At 42.3% G+C, this 19586-nt stretch overlaps 1 protein-coding gene across 1 annotated transcript in view; it reads right to left on the bottom strand.

The window, feature by feature from the left end:
• The window catches only part of EGFLAM (EGF like, fibronectin type III and laminin G domains), a 178282-nt gene that overhangs the window by 84883 nt on the left and 73813 nt on the right, over positions 1–19586 (bottom strand). The window contains exons 5-6 of the mRNA XM_032851352.1: positions 17396–17513; positions 15853–15988 (exon numbers count right to left, since the gene is read on the bottom strand). Of these exons, the coding sequence (XP_032707243.1) occupies positions 15853–15988; positions 17396–17513 (254 nt within the window). The remainder of the gene's footprint in view (positions 1–15852; positions 15989–17395; positions 17514–19586) is intronic.

The raw sequence follows: 19586 nt of genomic DNA, 5'->3' as shown, positions 1-19586 counted from the left end.
AATGAAATCTTGCCACTTGCAACAATGTGGATGGAACTAGAGGGCATTATGTTAAATGAAATAAGTCAATCAGAGAAAGACAATTATCATATGATCTCACTGATATGAGGAATTTGAGAAATAAGACAGAGGATTATAGCGGAAAGAAGGGAAAATGAAACAAGACAAAACCAGAGAGGAAGATAAACCATAAGAGACTCCGGAGGGTTGCTAGAGGAGAGGGGAGTGGGAGGGGAGTGGGAGGCAGAGTGATGGACAGTGGGCATGGTATGTGCTATGGGGAGCCCTGTGAGTTGTGTGAGACAGATGAATCACAGACCTGTACCCCTGAAACAAATAATACATTATATGTTAATTAAAAAAAAAAAAGGAAAAGAAAACTTGGGGCAATCGTGGTTGGGCAGGCTATTTTCCATCCTTTAGCTTGCTTCCTGACCACTTCTCAGTTGTTCGATCGTTAAATGCCTCTGCTCACAGATATTTAGGGGAAGGCAGAAAGCAAAAGAGTGATGTTTATCCTTCATAAACAACTTATCAGGCAAGGAAGTAGAGCCTTATTTTGCTGAAAGGAGATGCCTGGATGATCCATGGATTTCTCGAATGTGTGCTTGCCTCATTTCTCACTGGCAGGAATTAAAACCCAAATGGAGTCCTTAAGCCCCATCAAAGATGTTTCCTCAAGCTCACCACGCAAACAAGGAGTCTGTGGGGCCCACGTCCCATAAGAATTCATCTGTTTGGAGAAGCAGCGGCCATGGGGCGTGCTCACTGGAGGAAGCAGGGCTCATTTCTCTTTCTTGATATCCTTTCCCCAAAGATGGACTTCTTGTATAAACTAACTTTGTCATCAAAGAGAAAATCTCAGTGAGCGGACGGAAGCACATTTACAAATCCAAATTAGAACAAAATCACATCACAGAGGAAAGCCACCAGGGATACCTAAAAGTTGACAGAAAAGATGTGATCTTTAGCTAAAACGTTCCTGTTCTTTGCTAAGCTTTCCGGTGGCATTTATAGGGGAAATGACATGTACCTGCTCTCAGAATGTGCTACTGTTTACCCAGGACGACCTGCAAATATCTGCTACAGTCTACAGGTAGAAATATTGTATTTGCTCATTTAATGAAGGAAAGCTATCTTTTCAGAAAAGAAGAGATTGAAATCATTAACACTTAATTCATGATGTCAAGTGACAGAGCAAAGCTCATGCGGATTGAATACCAGTCCAAAACCTTTAACATTTTGCCTCTGATTTTGTCACCGTTTCGCATTTAAATGTTTTTTAGAGTCTCTTCATGTACAAAAGTGCAAAGGTGAGGTTGAGAGAGAGATAACTAGGCAAAAGGATTGTGTCAGATCACCTTCAAACAACAGCTTTATCTTTCTCCACTGAAGAAAATCATTCTGTTCTGACTACAAAGTTGCCAGTCAAATCCTCATAACCACACCGGCCTGCCAATTCCCCCATCAGCAAAAAGGCATGTGGCGGGGAGAGTAAACCAGGAATGTGCTGCCATCCCAGGCAAAAATGGGCAGTCACCAGCCTGGTGGGCGCTTTAAACTCTTTTCCACATAACAGGATAGGGTAAGGTTGGGTGTCCCACATCCCAGGAGATCAAATGCCTTTGGAAGGTGCTTCAGCAGCAGAAGAAGGGTCTGATGGGGCAGATAGACTGCAGTCAGCAAAACCCCATTACTTGACTCAAGTCACTGAGACTCACTGGTTCACTGTTGTGGGAAGAAGCAGCACCACCAGCGATGTTAGCATCCAGCCTGGTTATCAAATAGCTTACAGATCAGCTGGTCCAGATGTCTGAGGGCTCTCAGAAATTACATGCAAGATTTTATGTGTGAGCATCATTTCCGTTCCTACGTAAAGTGTCCTTAGCTTCTTATCAGTTTCTCAAAGATAATCATGACCCCAAAAGCTTTAAGAGTCACTGATCTAGTCCAGCCTCTCATTCTACCCATGTGAACACTGAAAAAAGGTAATTTATCTGAAGTCATAGAACCACTGGGTGGTATATTTTTCTGTCTTATTCCCTTTCTTGTGGCATTTTGACTACCTCGCCTATTGCCAATTTCATCTTATGTGGACATTCATTTTTCTTGGTACCATCAAACCCAGCAGGTGGCTGCCTTGGGCTACTCAACTGGGATATGATTAATTATCATCCGGGCACCCATGACAGAAGCTATATTCTAGGAGGCTCCAAGGAACTATAAAGACAGTTCCATTCTTAGGGAGTTTATAATGTAATTGGGAAATATATATCTAAGGATCGGTAAGAAGCCAGTGCAAAATAGCATATTTCAAGTGTTATACAACTGACCCTTGAACAACATGGGGGTGAGGGTGATATCCTTGTGCAGCCAAAAAGCCATGGGTAACTCTTGACTCCCCAAAAGCTTAACAGCCTACTACTGACCTTATCAACAGCATTAAGTCAGTTAACATATATCGTGCATGTTCCATAGTACTATACTCTCTATTTTTATAATAAAGTAAGTTAGAAAATAGATAATGTTATTAAGAAAATTATAAGGAAAATACGTGTACAGTACTGTATTTATCATAAAAAGAACAGAAGTGGACCTACACAGCTCAAACCCATGTTGTTCTAGGGTCAACTGTATTTGAATGGCTCAGTGTGAACTGGAATGCTGGGGAAGGTCAAGGAGACCAGGAAGGACTTGAGTTAGATTTCAGATGTATTTGGGTTTTGATCACTGAAAAGGAACAGAGTACCTGTGTGTGGAGGAGAGACAAGAACAACATGAGCTTGCTCTATGATCTGACCACATCAAGCACTAGCTACAGGGAAAATACAATGTGGACTATCCAAAGACAATAAGGGCCCCGGAAATGAATGATCAATAAATCTATCTAAAAGATGGGTATAACTTATAAAAACACTAGCTATAAGTAGGTGAGTGACTATATGACACTCCTGTGCGTATCACACATAGTCAAAGCTTTCCTTATCAACCTCTACTTAACCAACTTGTCAAATTAACCAATGATCTTCACTTGTTCCCTCTAATTCAGCTAGTGGCTTGTCAAGAGTCAGTTGTGTTCATTCCTAAATTTCTTTATGACTTTTATGTTTGTTATTTAATGATGTTATTTAATTATATAAACTCATGAATATGAGTAAAAAAAGAGAAGTGAAAGCTACGTTAAATGTTTTTGAAAGACTTGAAAAAGCTGAACATAATTGCCTTCGATGTGGTGTGTGTGTGTATATTTAATTATATATAATGAAATATTATTCAGACATGAGAAAGAAGAAAATTCTGCCACTCGCAGGAGCACAGATAAAATGAGGACATTATGTTAAGCGGAAACAGGCAGACAAAGACAAATACTGTATGATTTCACGTTCATGTACGGACTCTAGAAAAGTTGAACTCAAAGAACCAGAGAGTTGAATGTTGGGGGCCAAGGACTGGAGAATGTAGGACATATAAGAAGTTGGTCAAAGAGTATAAACTGCCAGCTTTAAGATGAATAGTTCTGGGGATCTAATGTACATAGTGGTGATTATAGTTAATAATACTGTATCATATTCTTAAAATTTGCCAGGAAAGTCGTTCTTAAGTGTTCTCAACACATGCATGCACACACACAAGGGTAACTATGTGAAATAATAGATATATTAATTAACTTGATTGTGGCTATCATTACACAAATGTGTACATGTATTAAATCATATTATACACCCTTAAGAAACCACATTGTACAACCTAAATCTGTACAATTTCTATGAGTCAATCATACCTCAACAAAAGTAAGAAGAAAATCTAAAATAACCAGAAAAACTTTAGGAAATGCAAATAGTTTGCTTGGGAAGTGGCCTTACAAATAAGATGCATGACAGAATAAAATTTCAAAATGATCTCCATATACAGAAACACCAGGGAAAAGCCAGTTCAAAAGGAAAATGTAAAATCTTATGTTTGTTTTTTTTTGTTGTTGTTTTGTTTTTTTAAGCCAAAGGCACAGATATAAAGACAGAGAAAACCAGGTATGGCAAAAATCTAGGGGGAAGGCAGGGGGCACAAAACTGGACTTTAAAAATTGGTCACATACTCAATATGAATTCTCTGGGCAAGGTGCTGTTGAATGGCCCCACGCCCATACCCTGGGGAGATGTAGTTTTTTAGGCTGATCACTCACCAGGAGGTGATCTGGGCTCCTCTCCACTTGACACAGAGTTCAAAGGGCTGTATTGCTTGGCTCCAGACAGTGAGCATAGGACCGTGTCTTTACATGTGTGCCAAATGGAGATGGCAAAGACACTTCCATGATGTCTATAGTGGACTAGGAGGTCCAGTGGTTCCTTACAGGGAAGCCTATAGCAGCACTCATCTCTCAACATTAAGGGAAACCCTTCCTTGATGGCACTTAGGAATGGTTGACAATGAAGCCAGCTGCCTTAAAACGGTCCATCTCTGCATCAATGGCTATACTGAAGTAAAGCTGGATGACCATCAGGGATGGAACAGAGGCTTTCTAAACAGGATGGCAGGTTGGACTTGGTTCACTAACTCTAACAGATTCACAGTAACAAATATGTTTACGCATAGTAACCCAGTATACCCATAATAGAGGTATGTATGCATAGGACTTACATATGAGTACAAAACTAAAAAAAAAAATTCAAGGAAAACTATTTAATCTTACTCTATTCATTTTGCTCTTTTCTTTCTCTTTTTTTTTTTTCTTTTTTTCCCAGCTGGTAAGAACCCACTAAGTCGATCTCACCACCCACTGAAGTGTCATGAACCCGTAATCTGAAAAACACTGGAATCAAAGTTGTTTTCTTTTTTCCTAGAATACTTAAGTTGGAGCGTTCAACTCTAAAATTCTAAGAACAAAGAAAGCACATTTTGTCAGACACGGAGAGAAATCTATGGCTTACTGTGTCGTACAAAGTGGCAAATGAAGACTGTCTGACTTCAAACATGCTCTAGATAAGTCATGCTCTCTGGCACTGTCTTTCAGTCTTTGAATGAGCCACATAAGACACACACGGGACACTGACCCAGGACACAGCACGCATATGTGCACACACATAACTAAAACATACATCTCATAAAATAATCCCTAGTTTTACTATGTGTGATACTCTCTGATATTCTCTCTTCTATTTCACTTTTGAAAAACTCTCCCTCAGGCCTCCTCACCTGGTCTCTCTACCTCCTAATCAATAACTAGTCCCAGTTTGAGAACCCTTTCTCTAGAAAGCTGGAGCTGGGCTGAGGAAGGAAGTTCAAGCATCAGCCATTAACTAGGAAACTGGGCTAAGAACGGTTAAATTGTGCTAGGGAAATACTTTTGAGAATGGAATTCGTTGGTGCAGAAAACAGTCCTCCAGAGGATTCGGCAGGACATCCAGAATGGCCTTGACAGTAGAGGCCACTGGACTGGTCTGAGAGGGAGTGGACCAAAAGCCTAATTATAGTATGCCGGAGATATGTGTGGCCTCCCTCCCTAAGCATCCAACCTAACATCCCATGGTTTAATGTTTTCGGGAGAACCTTAGATGACTGGGAGGCTCCTTTCCTAAATATTTTCCTTCATGTTATTCCTTCTAAGCATTATCTCAGAAACAGAACTACTCTGCTCAGGACTCTCCCATGCCTTAAATCTGATTCTAATATTACACCGATTATATCACCTTCTAATTTTAGATATATATATATCTATCTATATCTATATGTATAGATATAGATATATATATATATATATATATATATATATATATATCCTTTCGTACTAGGCTGTGAGCTCTTTAGGCATGCTGACTGCGTTGCTCATCTCTGTGTTCCTGGGAAAGTCTGGGTGATCTTTCAAAAATGCAAATACTATCAGTCTCTCGCCTGCTTAACACTTCCCATAATCTCCCTATTTCCTTTAGAACAAATGTGAGCTCTGTTATTACGCCTTTCTTGCTCATAGTCTGACCCTTTCTTGCTTGTGGCAAGGTATTACACCTTTACTCATCTAGCCTTATCTCTTGCCTCATAGAGCTTCAGACTTTCTAAGCAATCCCAGGAGCATTTTCCTCTTGCCTCCAAGCCATCACTCAAGTAGCTTCTTGCGTCTTGACTCTTTTCATGCTGTGTCTTCCTCCCTTTTTCCTGGTTATCACCAAAGTGTCCTTCTTAGCTTCTGTAAGAAGCCTTCCGAGGCTCCTTCAAAACTGTGTCAGATGTCAAGCTGGTATTCCTCTAGGCCCCTGGTCCCTACCCCTGCCTGCACCACTCACCGCTTGAGACTACGCCCTCCTCTGCCTTCCCCACTGGATTGTCCAAGCAGAGACTGAGCTGTTTGACCCCTAAATCTCTTGTACATGCTTTGCACAAAGAAGATATTCAATATGTGCATGTCTGGATGAACACAGGCACATACCAGGTATCTGATAATGATTGGGTAAGATGAATTGAAACAGCTTCAAAATTTGGCCTTAAGAATAACATGATGTCCTAAATCAGAGGGTGGAAAGCTTCAAATAAAGTTTTTTGGGGACACAATCATGACCATTTGTTTAGGTATTGTCTATAGCTGCCTTCTTGCTACAGTGGCAGAATTGCGTAGTTGAGACAGAGACCATAGAGCTGGGAAAGCACAAAATACTGACTATCTGACCCTGTGAAAAAAAGTTTGCCAACCCCTGATCAGAGACAACAGTCTTCACCTTTGTGTCACTTCAACCGTCTGAGGAAGACTTATAAACCCTTCTCAGAATAATATTTTTAACTGCATCAAACAAAATACTTAGGATCAAAAAAGATACCAATTATATTGAAAACATGGGTCTAAACAATAAAAATTATGATAATAAGACACATCTTTACTAATACATTAAGTAATAATACCTAGCAATGCATTTAGTAAGTACAATTATTTCAAAGTAGTGCTAAGCATGACTGGAGCCCTGAGATATGTATAACAGTTGTAACGGGATAAGAACATACTTGCGATTCCATCAGTGACAAAGCCACAGAAACTGCTAATACTACTGTGCTTTGTTGACCACATTCATATGGAAGGGAACATTAAATTTCAGTTGATAAGCTAAGAATGTAATTTTTGTCAAACGAAAGACCAAGGACCCCTTGAATTCTCTTCATGGGCCCCTTGGGAATCTACACACTACAGATGAAGAGAAGAGACATGATCCCACAAATTTTCCAGGGCGAACACAAGAGGGGAAGAGAAAACCTCACACACGGAAGAGCCTCTGATTCTCTGTCCATTTTGCAGACTGGTTTTATGCAGGATTTGCTCGGTACTAAAATGAATTGCCAAGAAAAGTACAAAACCACCAAACAGTCATAGATTAAAAAAAAAAAGATGCATTATTTGACCTTCAGCTTCAGCCTTCTTTCTTTTTTTTTTTTATTTATTTTTGTTTGTAAAGTTTTTATTTATTTATTTGAGAGAGAGAGAGACAGTGAGAGAGAGCACAAGCGAAGAGAAGGTCAGAGAGAGAAGCAGACTCCCCGTGGAGCTGGGAGCCCGATGCGGGACTCGATCCCAGGACTCCAGGATCATGACCTGAGCCGAAGGCAGTCGTCCAACCAACTGAGCCACCCAGGCGTCCCAGCCTTCTTTCTTTATTTAAGAATTGGTTCAACCCTACCAAACGACAAACAGATGGATAGAATGGGGTGATGATAAACTCAGCTGGCAATGTGTCCCAAGCAGGACAACTGGAGAGCACACTTTCATTGACAGTTTACAAATGGTTCCTAATGCGGTTGCACAAGAACTCAGTTTATGTGACCTCCCATCAATCTGACCAGGGATTACATCAGGGTAACTCATGGTAAGAAGGATGGAATCCTTAAGGGATCGAATCGTGAAACTGTAGGTCTGACCTCTGCAAAAACATTCAGGACCATCCTTCCCTTTGAGCCTACGTGGAGGAACTTGCTGGCTTCCAGAATGGCTGGGATCAGGCATTAGTCTGGAAGGTGGTTCTAAGATCTTGGATTTGGAAACTAAAGATAAGAAAAAGGAATTTTTTTGTGAAGTGCCACTTGTTAATATGAAATCTCAGCTGACATCAAGCAAGCCCATTCTTGCTTATTTCTAATTCTGGTGGTGGTGGTAAGGAAGGCTTATACTTAAAGGGTACAACTTCCTAAACACTTCTTGAAAGGAAAGGAAGATTTCTCCTTTTTTTCCCCATTATTCCCCAAATTAATTAATTGTATAAGAACAATTCTTTAAATATTTTAAGCTCTGTGCTTTTGGGGGTAGGAAAACCAACACAGGGCTACATCACTGTTAAATATTGTAGCCGTTTGCTCAATTATTGCTATAAATTCTAGTAAAATGCTATGAAAAAAGTTGGCAATTCACTTACATATTATTAAGAGCTCCAAAACACAAGTTATAATTCAATATGAAATAATATAACAAGGGGAATTTCCAAGTTAGTTTTACAGTTTGTATTATTTGAAGCATTGCCATATACCGATACTCCTTTAATGATAAGAAAACAAAAGCAATAAATAATTTGGGATGGGGGGAGAGGAGAGAGATGTACGGTCAGATCCATGTTGAGTTTTGCCTAGCTTACACTACCGTAGTTAGTAAGGTGTGTTGTGGCCTCTGAGATTAGTGGAAAAGGATTCATTGATCCCCCTGCCTCCAGTTCATGTGTCAATACATTTCCATTTCCATGTGGCTTAGGGCAAAGAAAACCAATATTAAAAAAAAAAAAAAATCTTCCATAAGCTACCTCTCTAAGTGCTGCACAGAAAGCTTTTCATCCTCCCAAGCCTCCCCTGGTAGCCACTGTCATTATCCATGCTTTACAGTGGCCAAAAGTAGGGCTCAGAGAGCTTGAGGAACTTGTGCAACATTCCAGCTAGTTTGGGTATTCTCTAAACGCAATCCCATGACTGCTGTGTCCGAATGTTCACCAGCACCTATATGATGTGTGGTGTGTTCACCCCAGGCTAGGTGCTAGGTTCTACAAAGGGGAGCAAGTCAAGATGTTGCCCTCACGTCCTGCCGAGGAGGACAGACCTTGGGCAAGTAATTAACTACAAGTGTGCTGAGTGTTGCAAGGAAATGTTACAGGTGTACCTAACCTTGTCTAGGGAGGGGGCAGGGGTTCAAGGAAGGCTTCCTGGAGGAGGTGGTACTTCAGCAGGGTTCCTGAAGGATGAATAAGAGTTAGTCAGGTAAATGGGCAGAAGAACTATCCTGGCAGAGAATGGCAAACATAAAGACTTCTAACCAGGAAAGAACAGGGCTCTATACAAAAGCAGAAGATACCTATCTCCAAAGCCATAATAACAATGGTTCACACTGACAGAGCACTTTTGTGTGCCTGGACCTGTTCTATACATTTCGTGAACATCAATGCATTTCATCTCACAACTCCATGAGGCAAATGAACTGTTACCCCCATTCTTCTGTCAGAGGCAAAGAGAAGTTAAATAATCCACTTAAGCTGACACAGCTTGGAAGTGGTCGGAGGGAGGGGGGGGGTTGGACCAGGGATCTCGCTCCAGAGCTGATGCAGTACTCACCTTTGTCATGAGAACAGCAGTCAGTCACTGGGGTTTATTTTATTTTTTTAAAGATTTTATTTATTTATTTGAGAGAGAGACAGTGAGAGAGAGCATGAGCAAGGAGAAGGTCAGAGAGAGAAGCAGACTCCCTGCGGAGCCGGGAGCCCGATGCGGGACTCGATCCCGGGACTCCAGGATCATGACCTGAGCCGAAGGCAGTCGTCCAACCAACTGAGCCACCCAGGCGTCCCAGTCACTGGGGTTTAGAGGTCAAATGGTCCAGCCTGATTTTATACATAAGGAAGCTGAGAAATGGAACTGAGCAATTTGTGCCCAAGTTTAGAGGGCCTGCTCCAAGCTGCATCTTCTGATCCCACATCTGAACAAATTCTAACTTGAAAGATGAAACCAAGAATTGGATACTAAGTCTCAATTCTTTCTTTATTAAGTTTTTAATTCCAATATAGTTACCATACCGTGTTATATTAGTTTCAGGTGTACAATATAGTGATTCAACATGTCCATACAAGAACCAGTGCTCATCACAACAGGTGCATGCCTTAATCCCCATCACCCATTTCACCCATCCCCCGACCCCCCACCTCCCCTCTGGTAACCATGAGTTTGTTCTCTAAAGTCTCAATTCTAAATGAGAAACTTTAACCTTCAGAGTCTGTGACCTTGACCATGAGTCAAAACACATCATCCCTTAAAACTACTCAAGGAAAATCCATAATCCATTCAGCTTCTATTCTGAATCCCAGATTTCATCTTCATTTTAGTAACAGCCTTTACAAGGTAACTTCCTGTGAGCAAACTAATTAAATTCATTTGTTACTTGCAGATTAAGGAAGAGTTTTTGATGGGATGGAAAGACAGATGACTTTGACAAAAATATCAATTTGTGAAATAATTTTTAAAATCCATCCAAGTGTGTATGACCTTAAGATTCTCAAGAAAAACCAATCTGTAGGCACTGCGATCAGCTTAGAAGCAGCCCTGTGTGAAGATGAATTTTGCAAGTCTTATTACGGAAGGCATCTGCAACGGACCAGGGAATTACTTAAGTAGAAAGGTGTGAAAGGGAAAAGAGGAAACACACTGCTTTTTCTCCTTTATTAGTATAACTATCTTGGGCTGAGACTGAGATCAACACTTCTTGACCAATGTCCTTAACACATACATAGAATATTTTGAACTTTCACATGGACTCCAAATAAGCCAGTGATGACTTTTTTTTATTAAAAGAGCCACTATCACTCATATGTGGAATTTAAGAAACAAAACAAATGAGCGAAGGGGGAGAAAAGGGGCGGGGGCAGATCAAGAAATAGACCCTTAACTGTAGAAAACTGATAGCTGCCAAAGGGGAGGTTGGTGGGGGGGCTGGGTCAAGTGGATGACAGGGATAAAGGAGGACACTTGTGATGAGCACGAGGTGATGTATGGAAATGCTGCATCACTACATTGTACACCTGAAATGAACAGTACACTCATGTTAATGAATTAGAATTTGAATAAAAACTTAAAAAAAAAAACAGCCACTGAAAGCTTTATCTACCCTTTCCAGCAACTATCAAAGCAAAGCTCGAATAATTTTAACCCATCATGTCACACATAGAGAAAAACTTTAAGTTTATGAAAACTTTAACCCACCTGACAGATAGCATACGTGGGGCATGGCACCCCAATTGGAACATCAGAGATAAAGAATATTTTTCCAGGCCTTTTGTTTTTATTGCCACCATAGTATATTTTTTGCTTATGAGAAAGGCACTTACCCTGGGGAAATTCTTAGGCAGAAGGAGAAAAGTTTCTCAGATATTTATAGCCAAAATATTTCAAATCATAGGTAGCTATATTTATGCTTGGTTCTTATTTTAATAAAGAATAAGTATTGCTGCCCCCAAAGAAATTTTCAGTATCACTTTAGAAAAAAAAATTCTCCTTCACCTCAAATGCAGGAATTTTTTGTTTTAAAAAAGTAGGCAAAAGTTTTAAAAACACTGCAAAATATCTTACAGCATATAGGCTTACTAGAATCTGCCTCTTCAAATCTTTTCTACACTGATTAAATATTTTAAAAATCTACTCTTAGCGAGGAAGTGAAAAAATAACCCTCGGGCCAACTTCGGGGGGAGATCAGAAGATTATGTTCATCTAAAGCTTCATCCTCCCTGAGCCAGAGACCAAGTCACTGAGAGCACTGCTTCAGGGGGTCACCCTATGGATGTCCTCCATTTTAAGGAGGCAGAAGTTGAATGAGAAATAAGAAATTTGCTTGTCTTAAGCCTATGACTCAAGAGAACACCATAAGTACATAATGTCCACTTGAAATATCACCAAAACCAGCAAACATGCAGTCAGAAGCCCCCTACTCTGGCCCAGTATAATTGCTGTGGTTAATCCTTTACCAGCCAGTTAAACGCCTCTTTAAAAGCTTTTTGACAATTTCTTAACAATGCCTTTGAAATCATTATCCTCACTGAATAAGAAGAACAACCAACGTATAAGCACCTACCAAGGCAGAGAGAGGCAGGAGAAGCTCATCTTCCAGAGACAGGACTTACAGGGGAACTGAAATCTGAGGATAACTCAGGAACCTGATTTCTACAGTTTCTGAGCCTCGGTTCCCAAAGGCCTGCCTCTTGGCTACAACAAGAAACTTTCAGCTCACACAAAAGCCTGTCCCAGATGTTTGTGCATCTGGGACAGGTATCTGGGCAAAAGGAACTGAATGTTAACATGAAGCAAACCTTTCTGGGGAAAACAGAACGATGACTAAAGACCCCCCCCCCAAAGCTTTTCATGCTAATTGCAGTGTCTGATTTAGAGCTCACAAAGCTCTCTCTAAAGATATCCGTGAGCACTCACTGGAATGGGATAGGCTCTGAGATGTTTACAAATGAATATGGGGATTTATTCTGTGGCCAAACATTAAATACCACAACAAGTTGTGAAAGCTTTCATTCTGGAACAACAGCAGCAAACAGCAGCCCAAGATGAGGCCTCATGGTTCCTTCCCAGCAGAGATCTGGGAGGGCTGAGCTTATATACCCACCGTCTCAGAAGGCGGATCACAGACATGAAAGGGACATGTAGGGTTTCACAAAAAGAGCACTGCACTGGAAGTCAGGAGATTTCTAATTGTGTTTCTGTCCCCAACCCGTCATTTTTACCTTGGCAAAGCAATTTAAGCACTTGAGCCTCAATTTCTTCCTTTGTAAAAGGAAATCATGGTGTGGAGGGAAGAAAATGAACAGCCATTAAAGTCTATGATGTAGAAACACTTTGTAAAGACTGTAGCCAACAATTCTGCAATGAGGGTTACAGCAGCTTGCTATTACAGAGGAGGACATGGAGGTTCTGAGGTAAAATCATTTGACCAGAGTCAAAAATTCTGGAAGAGATAATAGAGGCAGAAGTCTTAGCATGGGGGCTGGATATGGGGGGCAGGAAGCTCTCCCCATTTCACTATGTTCCTTCCATTTGGAACTCCAAGATGTCCAAGAACTCTGAATTCAAAGCTAGTTTTCCAGAACACTGTAAAGTTACATTTGTCAAGATAATTTTCTTTTTTAAAAATTAGCAGTTTGTTAGAATGGTATATAATTTTTAAATGTCGATATATAAAAATCTAGGACCTAAGCCCTCAAACGTTAGACTGCTCTGAATGCTAAAGTGCATTTTTCTTAGTGAAGAAGGATTATTAAACGTAGTTACATAACACTCCTATATACTGTACACTCTCATAGGTTTTAACATCTACAAAGCTCTTTCTCCTATGGGATTGCAGCCAATCCTCCAGACCACACACTGTAAGGCTGGAAGGTTATGGCCCGTATACTGCAGATAAGGACTGGAGGTCAATGTTTGGGGGGCCCACATCACCTCCCTTTGTTCCACTTCTGGTTTCAGCAGCAGCTGCAGTGTGAACCTCTCCTTTGGACAGGCAAGTCTGAGAGGAATTGTGCATACGTCAGGAAGAGTTCAGTGAAATCAAGCCCCCATGGAAGACCCTGTTGCCTGCAGAAGTGACTTCGGGGATGCAGTTATACATCCTCCTTCCCTGTCTCCCTCTCCCCACCTTCTCATTCTTGCTTCCAAATAAAATAACAGATGTGCTCTCAAACCACTGTATCTGGCCAGCCTGCGGGGGGACCCCAAACTCTGAAAGGCACTGAGGTTTCAGGACAGGAACTGACTCACGCCTGGCTTCCGGGCTGGCAAGTGATGGTGAAAGAGCTTTCTTCCAGTTCTTCTGGTTCTAAACTCAATGAATCCCTTTCATTGTCCACGTTCAGTAGGGCACATGGGTTAAGAAACTGCAACTTCTACCTTTTGCCAATATGTGCGACTTAAAACCAGTTTTCAAAATACATGCTTTAGCACAACATTAAAAATAAATGATAACCATCATATTTGCTGGGGGCTACATAGATGGCCTGCTGGGCTACCATGAAAAATTTTGCATTTCCCCAAATTTCAAAGTATTACATTTTGCTTTGCTGATGCTAGACAAGTGCATTAGAAATGCTAAGTTCCCCTCAGAATTTTAATAATGAGCAAGCTGAAGTTTTAGGACTCTCAGTGCTTCACGTTTAACTACTAACAGAAACAGGATTGGAATCTTTTCTACCCCAGGCACACTCAGGCTTTGCCTACCAAATTTCTTCAGTGGAGGGCTGGTAGATAATCCTCAATAATGAGCATTGGTCTGGAGCTTCCCAGTGGGTATCCTTTTCCCCACCTCATTTTCCCAGCATCTGCTCTGCTCCTTTTACATTAATAGCACCACAATTTTCCTTGGAGGAACCAACCTTTCTGCACTCTCTCAATCCATGTACTTTGGTGTAAATGACCCACCAGGCCCTAGTTCCAGAGTTCAGAATATGAGCAAATGCCTGATCAATTAGTGTAGCCTCTTCCCTGGCCACAGTGGTTGTCTCAGAGAGAAGGAACCCAAGACTGGCCAGTTAGAGTGGACACTGAGACTCCAATGGGTCCACTGAGAAATGGCCACTCTTTTCCAGGGGGGACTTACACTAGAGGATGCAAGTCTTTGGTGTCTGGCAGCCATCTTGCCACCACACCAGAAAAGCCTACTTGAAAATTCAGCCAATAAAGGGGAAAGCATAGCACACAGATGGATGGAGACAAATGGCTGCTTTGGCACATATTAGATCCTCCCTGAACCTAGATTTGCCACTGGACTTGAGAGTCCCAGCAGTCACTACATTCCTGCCTCATCTTCCAGGCTTCTGCCACCTGCTAGTCAACAAGTCCTACTTGAAATGAGCTCTGTCCTCAGGCATTAAAGGGACTCAGAGCAGCGCTTCTCTGAAGAAACAAGGATCTACTGTCCACTATAGATGAGAAGGCTAGGAAGTCAAGCCACAGAGCAGGGCTAATCAAAATCTTGGCAGAATCATTTTGTCCCAGCTTCAGATAGCTTCAGGAATGAGGTGTTGAACCATTCTCTTTATGGATCCATGAAGCAGCAGGACTTAGACAAACACCACCACCTTTACTGGAGGTAACACTAATTCCCCAGACCTGTGTGCATCCGCCAGCTGCTTCGGTTCACACTCTAACTCAGCTAGAGCTCAGAGGAAGGGCCTTAGATTAGGAACTCCTTTTGTTTGGTGTGTGCATGTATGTGTGTGAATGGGGGGGCGGGGAGGGGAAGGCACATGTGTGCCTTGTTTTTGTTTATTTTTGCTTACAATTACATAGTAGCATTGAGAAATCATGTTTTTCTATCTGTAAGATTTTGGAAGAATTCCTCATTACTCTTCTACCCTCTGATAAGCTAAGTAACAAGAACTGGAGAGGTAGATAAGAGAAAAAAGTGGAAACCAAACCAAGACACCTGCCTCACGGTATTAAGGATGTGGAGGAAACAATGACTTATATTTGTTTGTTTTCCCCCCTTCCTCAAGAAAAATCACCATCAAATATTTAAACTTCAGGTATAATGTTCCAAAGCCAGGGAGGCAAGTTTCAAGCTTGAAATGTGGGCAGGTGTGTTAGCAATGATGCCTGGGGAGTTTTCAGAGCCTAGGACAGTCCTGATGGTAGAGGGGAGATGAGGAAGATGTAGGGTGAGCACTGGGTTTACCAGATGACCTGGGTCTGAAGAGGTGTGGGGATAGGTGCTGGCGTGGGAAGAGAGTATAAATATAGGTCTTCAAGCCTTTGGCTTCTCTTAAATACATGTGCAGTGGAGACAACCCTCCACATAGTATTCTGTCATGTTTGGAACACTTGAGGTCAATACATACTGTTTTTGAGTGTGACACACAAACTTACCTGATGAATTCCACAGAATAGTACTGAATCGGGGAGCTTCCTTCACTCTTTCCAGGTTTCCAAGACAGGGCCACCTCAGAATCTGAGACCACAGTGACTTGTGGCTGCTGGGGTGCTGTCGGAGGCAGGCAGGAATCTAGGTGGGACAGCAAACAGAGTTGACTGTGGTCTTTGCTGCTGAAGATGTTTAATATATAAAAAGCACATGTGCTTCCTACAGTTTAAACATCTCTATTCAGTATGGACATTGGGGAAGGTATGTGTTATGGTGAGTGCTTTGAAGTATGTAAACCTGGCAATTCACACAGACCTAAACCCCTGGGGCTAATAATACATTATATGCTAATAAAAAATTAAAAAAACAAAAACAGAAACATCTCTCTATTCAGAACAGCCTCCAAATCCAAGCCAAATGAACACAGAAAAATAATCACAACTGAATATACCATATAAAGTTTGAAATGAGAACAGCGCTTCCCTCCTTCCCTCAATGCCCTGGCTGAAATCTAACTAAATTAAGACCACGCCATCAGCTCTGGGACACACAATAGTGAATACCCTTTAAAATCCTCAACTACACTCCCACCTCCTAGTAACCTTCCATCTCTGTTTGCATGTTGGAATGGACACTCGCAAGGAAAACGAAATGCATAACATTACTGTCACTCAAGTTCAGTTTTGTGCGTGTGTGTGTGTGTGTGTGTGCATATGCGAGTGCACAGGCATGTGTGTGTGCGTATGTTGCCCCGGCAATCAGAATGCATAGCAATGGTAGGATGTTTGGGACATGCCCTCCCACCCTCATGTGTAAAGATATAAGAGTCACCCACAATCTTATCGCCCCAAGGAAACTATTACTATTTTCATATCCAGACTTTCACATATCCTAGCCTTTACTCACACTATTGCTTATGCTGGAAACATTTTTTCTTGCCGTCTCTCCTAGAGGAATCCTATGTAGTTCTCAAACTTTGGGCCAAAAATATGAATCTTTCTAAAAATCTTCCCTCAGCCTTGGGGTGGAGGAGGGCTCCCTCCTGAGTGCTCCAGAGCCCGCTCAGATGGCCTGGAGCTGCTCACCTACCATCTGCTTCTCCCTCCACAATGAGCTTGTGAACGGTGATGATGGAGCCACCTTTGTTCCCTGGAGCCCAGCAAAGCGCCACTTTAAAGAGCCTTTGTTGGGTTCCCTTTGCCTATAAAATCTCCTCTCCCACTCCTTCCTCCCCTTCCTGATTCCCCCTTACTGATCAGTCATTTTCCCAGGGAATTCTCACCTCACCCCTGCATGGGATCTCCCTTTACATGTTCTTACAGCACTAAATAGCATTTACCACCGTCCATGACTACACCTTAACTAGGTAATGTCTTGACCCACCCCACTAAGTTTTGAGAGGACAAAGGCTGTGACTGTTTTGGTTCATCACCAGAGCCTCGCACAGTGCCTGGCACATAGTAGGTTCTCATTGGTATACACCAAATGAAGGGATGAGTGAATGGCAGCCATTGTTTTTCTACACTTAATGAATTGAACCCATTTTACCTTGGGGCAAAGTGGTAACATGCTGAGGAGAGCTAAGCCGCCCTTTGCCAGTCTGGCTGTAAGCTGCTATGCTCACTCGATATTCAGTGCCTGGTTTCAAATCTCCGATCACTTCCTCCTGTCAATGACCAAACAGGAAATGCATCAATGACCAGAAGTTCTTTTCAAGCGAACCAGACAATGTCCAGAAGGACTGTACCTCGAGGCCCCTGTGAAACTGCTTACGACAGATTGCTTTGCTTTCTCTAGGACTGGCCAAGTTTTAAAACTGCAAAGAGGAAAACACCATCACATATTTCCAGAGAGTTACCCTTTACTGGCATCTACACACGGTTCTAGAACAGAGACTCAGTTGTCTTATCAGATCTTGCTTTTAACATTTGAGTTCCTTGATCAGAGTACTGAGCTGCTAGAATTCAGGGAATCATCTTTTCCAGGATTGGAATCCACCAGTTTTTTCTCTACATTTGCACATCACAGATGTTCAGAGACTAGCCACAACAGCAAACTGAGGTCTTGATTTGTACCAGTAAAAAACAGTCTCAAACTTCGGTTCTCAAATTTTTAGCTGCATCACAATCACCAGGAGGGCATCTTAAATTGCTGGGCCTACCCTCCCCCTACCCCGGGGTTGCTGATTCAGTACATCTGGGAAGGGACCCGAGAATCTGCATTTCTAAGAAGTTTCCAAGTGCTGCTTCCGGTCCAGGAACCCCACATTGATGAAGGATGTATATGAACTTCACCTGCACCATGTCCCTGACCAGAAGGCCCCAGCTGGAGGCTTTCTGAAAGCGGGCTCCACTTCAGGCTTTGGTGAAAGCAACATGTCTCAGGGCCTACAGTGCTAACTAGGAAGTGGGAGTCTGGGTCCCACTCGTCCCAGCACACTACAGTGGAAAGGACACGGGCTTTGGAATCAATGAGTCTTTGGCTTGAATCCTGATTCTGCCACTTATTGCTAGCTGTGGCCTTGAAATTAAATCCCCTGAGCCTCAGTTTCTTCCTCTGTAAAATGGGAAATGATATAGAACTGTCTTGCATAGCTCTCATATTTGGGATAATGTGTGTAAAGTAGCTGGGATGAGGGATGTCCTCAAGAAATGGGTTGTCATGACTACTGTCCCATGTGAGGCCCCTCCTCTTCCCTGCTTACCTACCTTCCACCTCTACTCTGAGGCCCCAACCTTCCCCATGACAGCTCATCACCCAGGCCTGAGCTTACCCTACCAAAGGCTATGCCATTGACCAGTACTTTTAAATATTACAAATCATGTACTCCTATTTCTCCTCTGGGGCTGTAAGCTCCTTGAGAGCAGGGACCCTGCCTTGGACTTCTTCAGAGCCGCCTCTGCAGATGATCAAGTAGTCATTGCTGCTAAGGAGAATGTGCCTGCTGATCAACAAAACTTTTTAGAAGGATTCAACAAAGACTTATCGAATACTTACTACGGGAGTCCTTAACCCTGGGTGCACATAAGAATCGCTAAAAAAAAAAAAAAAAATACCAATGCCTGGACTCCACTCCAGACCACTTAAATCAGAATCCGTGGAAGGCAGGGCCCCAAGGGGTCAGTGTAAAGCTCTCAGCTGAGACAAATGGGCAGCCAGGTACATGAGCCCCGGATTCGGGTCTCAGCTCGCCTCCTGAGCTCTGCATTCCATCTGTTGCCTGCTTTCTCCTGTGACTCCATCCCCTCCCCTCCCTACAGGGTCCTTCTGGGATTACTCATTGTGCTCAAGTCTCTCCCACCTCAAGAACAGTCAAGTATTCTCCAGCACACCTGCGCCCACCTCCTCTCCACAGAAGCAACTTTCTTAAAGGAGCTGCCTCCACTTCTGATTCACCCCTCCCCAGCCTCTCTGCACTACGAAACTAGAGATATTCTTGCTACACAAGGTCACCACACAACTTTGTAGTAAATCCAATGGGGATGATTCTCTGTACTTGACTTTTTGTACCTTTCAGTACTGTTGCCTAGCCTTGCTTCTTAAATTTCTTGGTTCCCTTGGAAGCCATGACAATGCTCCTCCTTGGTCTCCTTCTACTTGTCTCATTGCTCCTTCTCAATATCCTCCTCCTACTCCCCTTTCTCTGCTTGCCCCACAGGTATTGGTTTTTCCCAGGGAGTCGTCCCTTGCCATCTCGCCCTCTCACTCTGTCGTCTTGCCTGGGTAAGCTCATCTACTA

Source organism: Lontra canadensis, unplaced genomic scaffold (assembly GCF_010015895.1).
Source record: "Lontra canadensis isolate GAN:19392208 unplaced genomic scaffold, GSC_riverotter_1.0 scaffold5, whole genome shotgun sequence".
Taxonomy (NCBI): domain Eukaryota; kingdom Metazoa; phylum Chordata; class Mammalia; order Carnivora; family Mustelidae; genus Lontra; species Lontra canadensis.
Note: the sequence above shows the minus strand (reverse complement) of the source record. Positions and strands in the feature narration are given on the sequence as shown.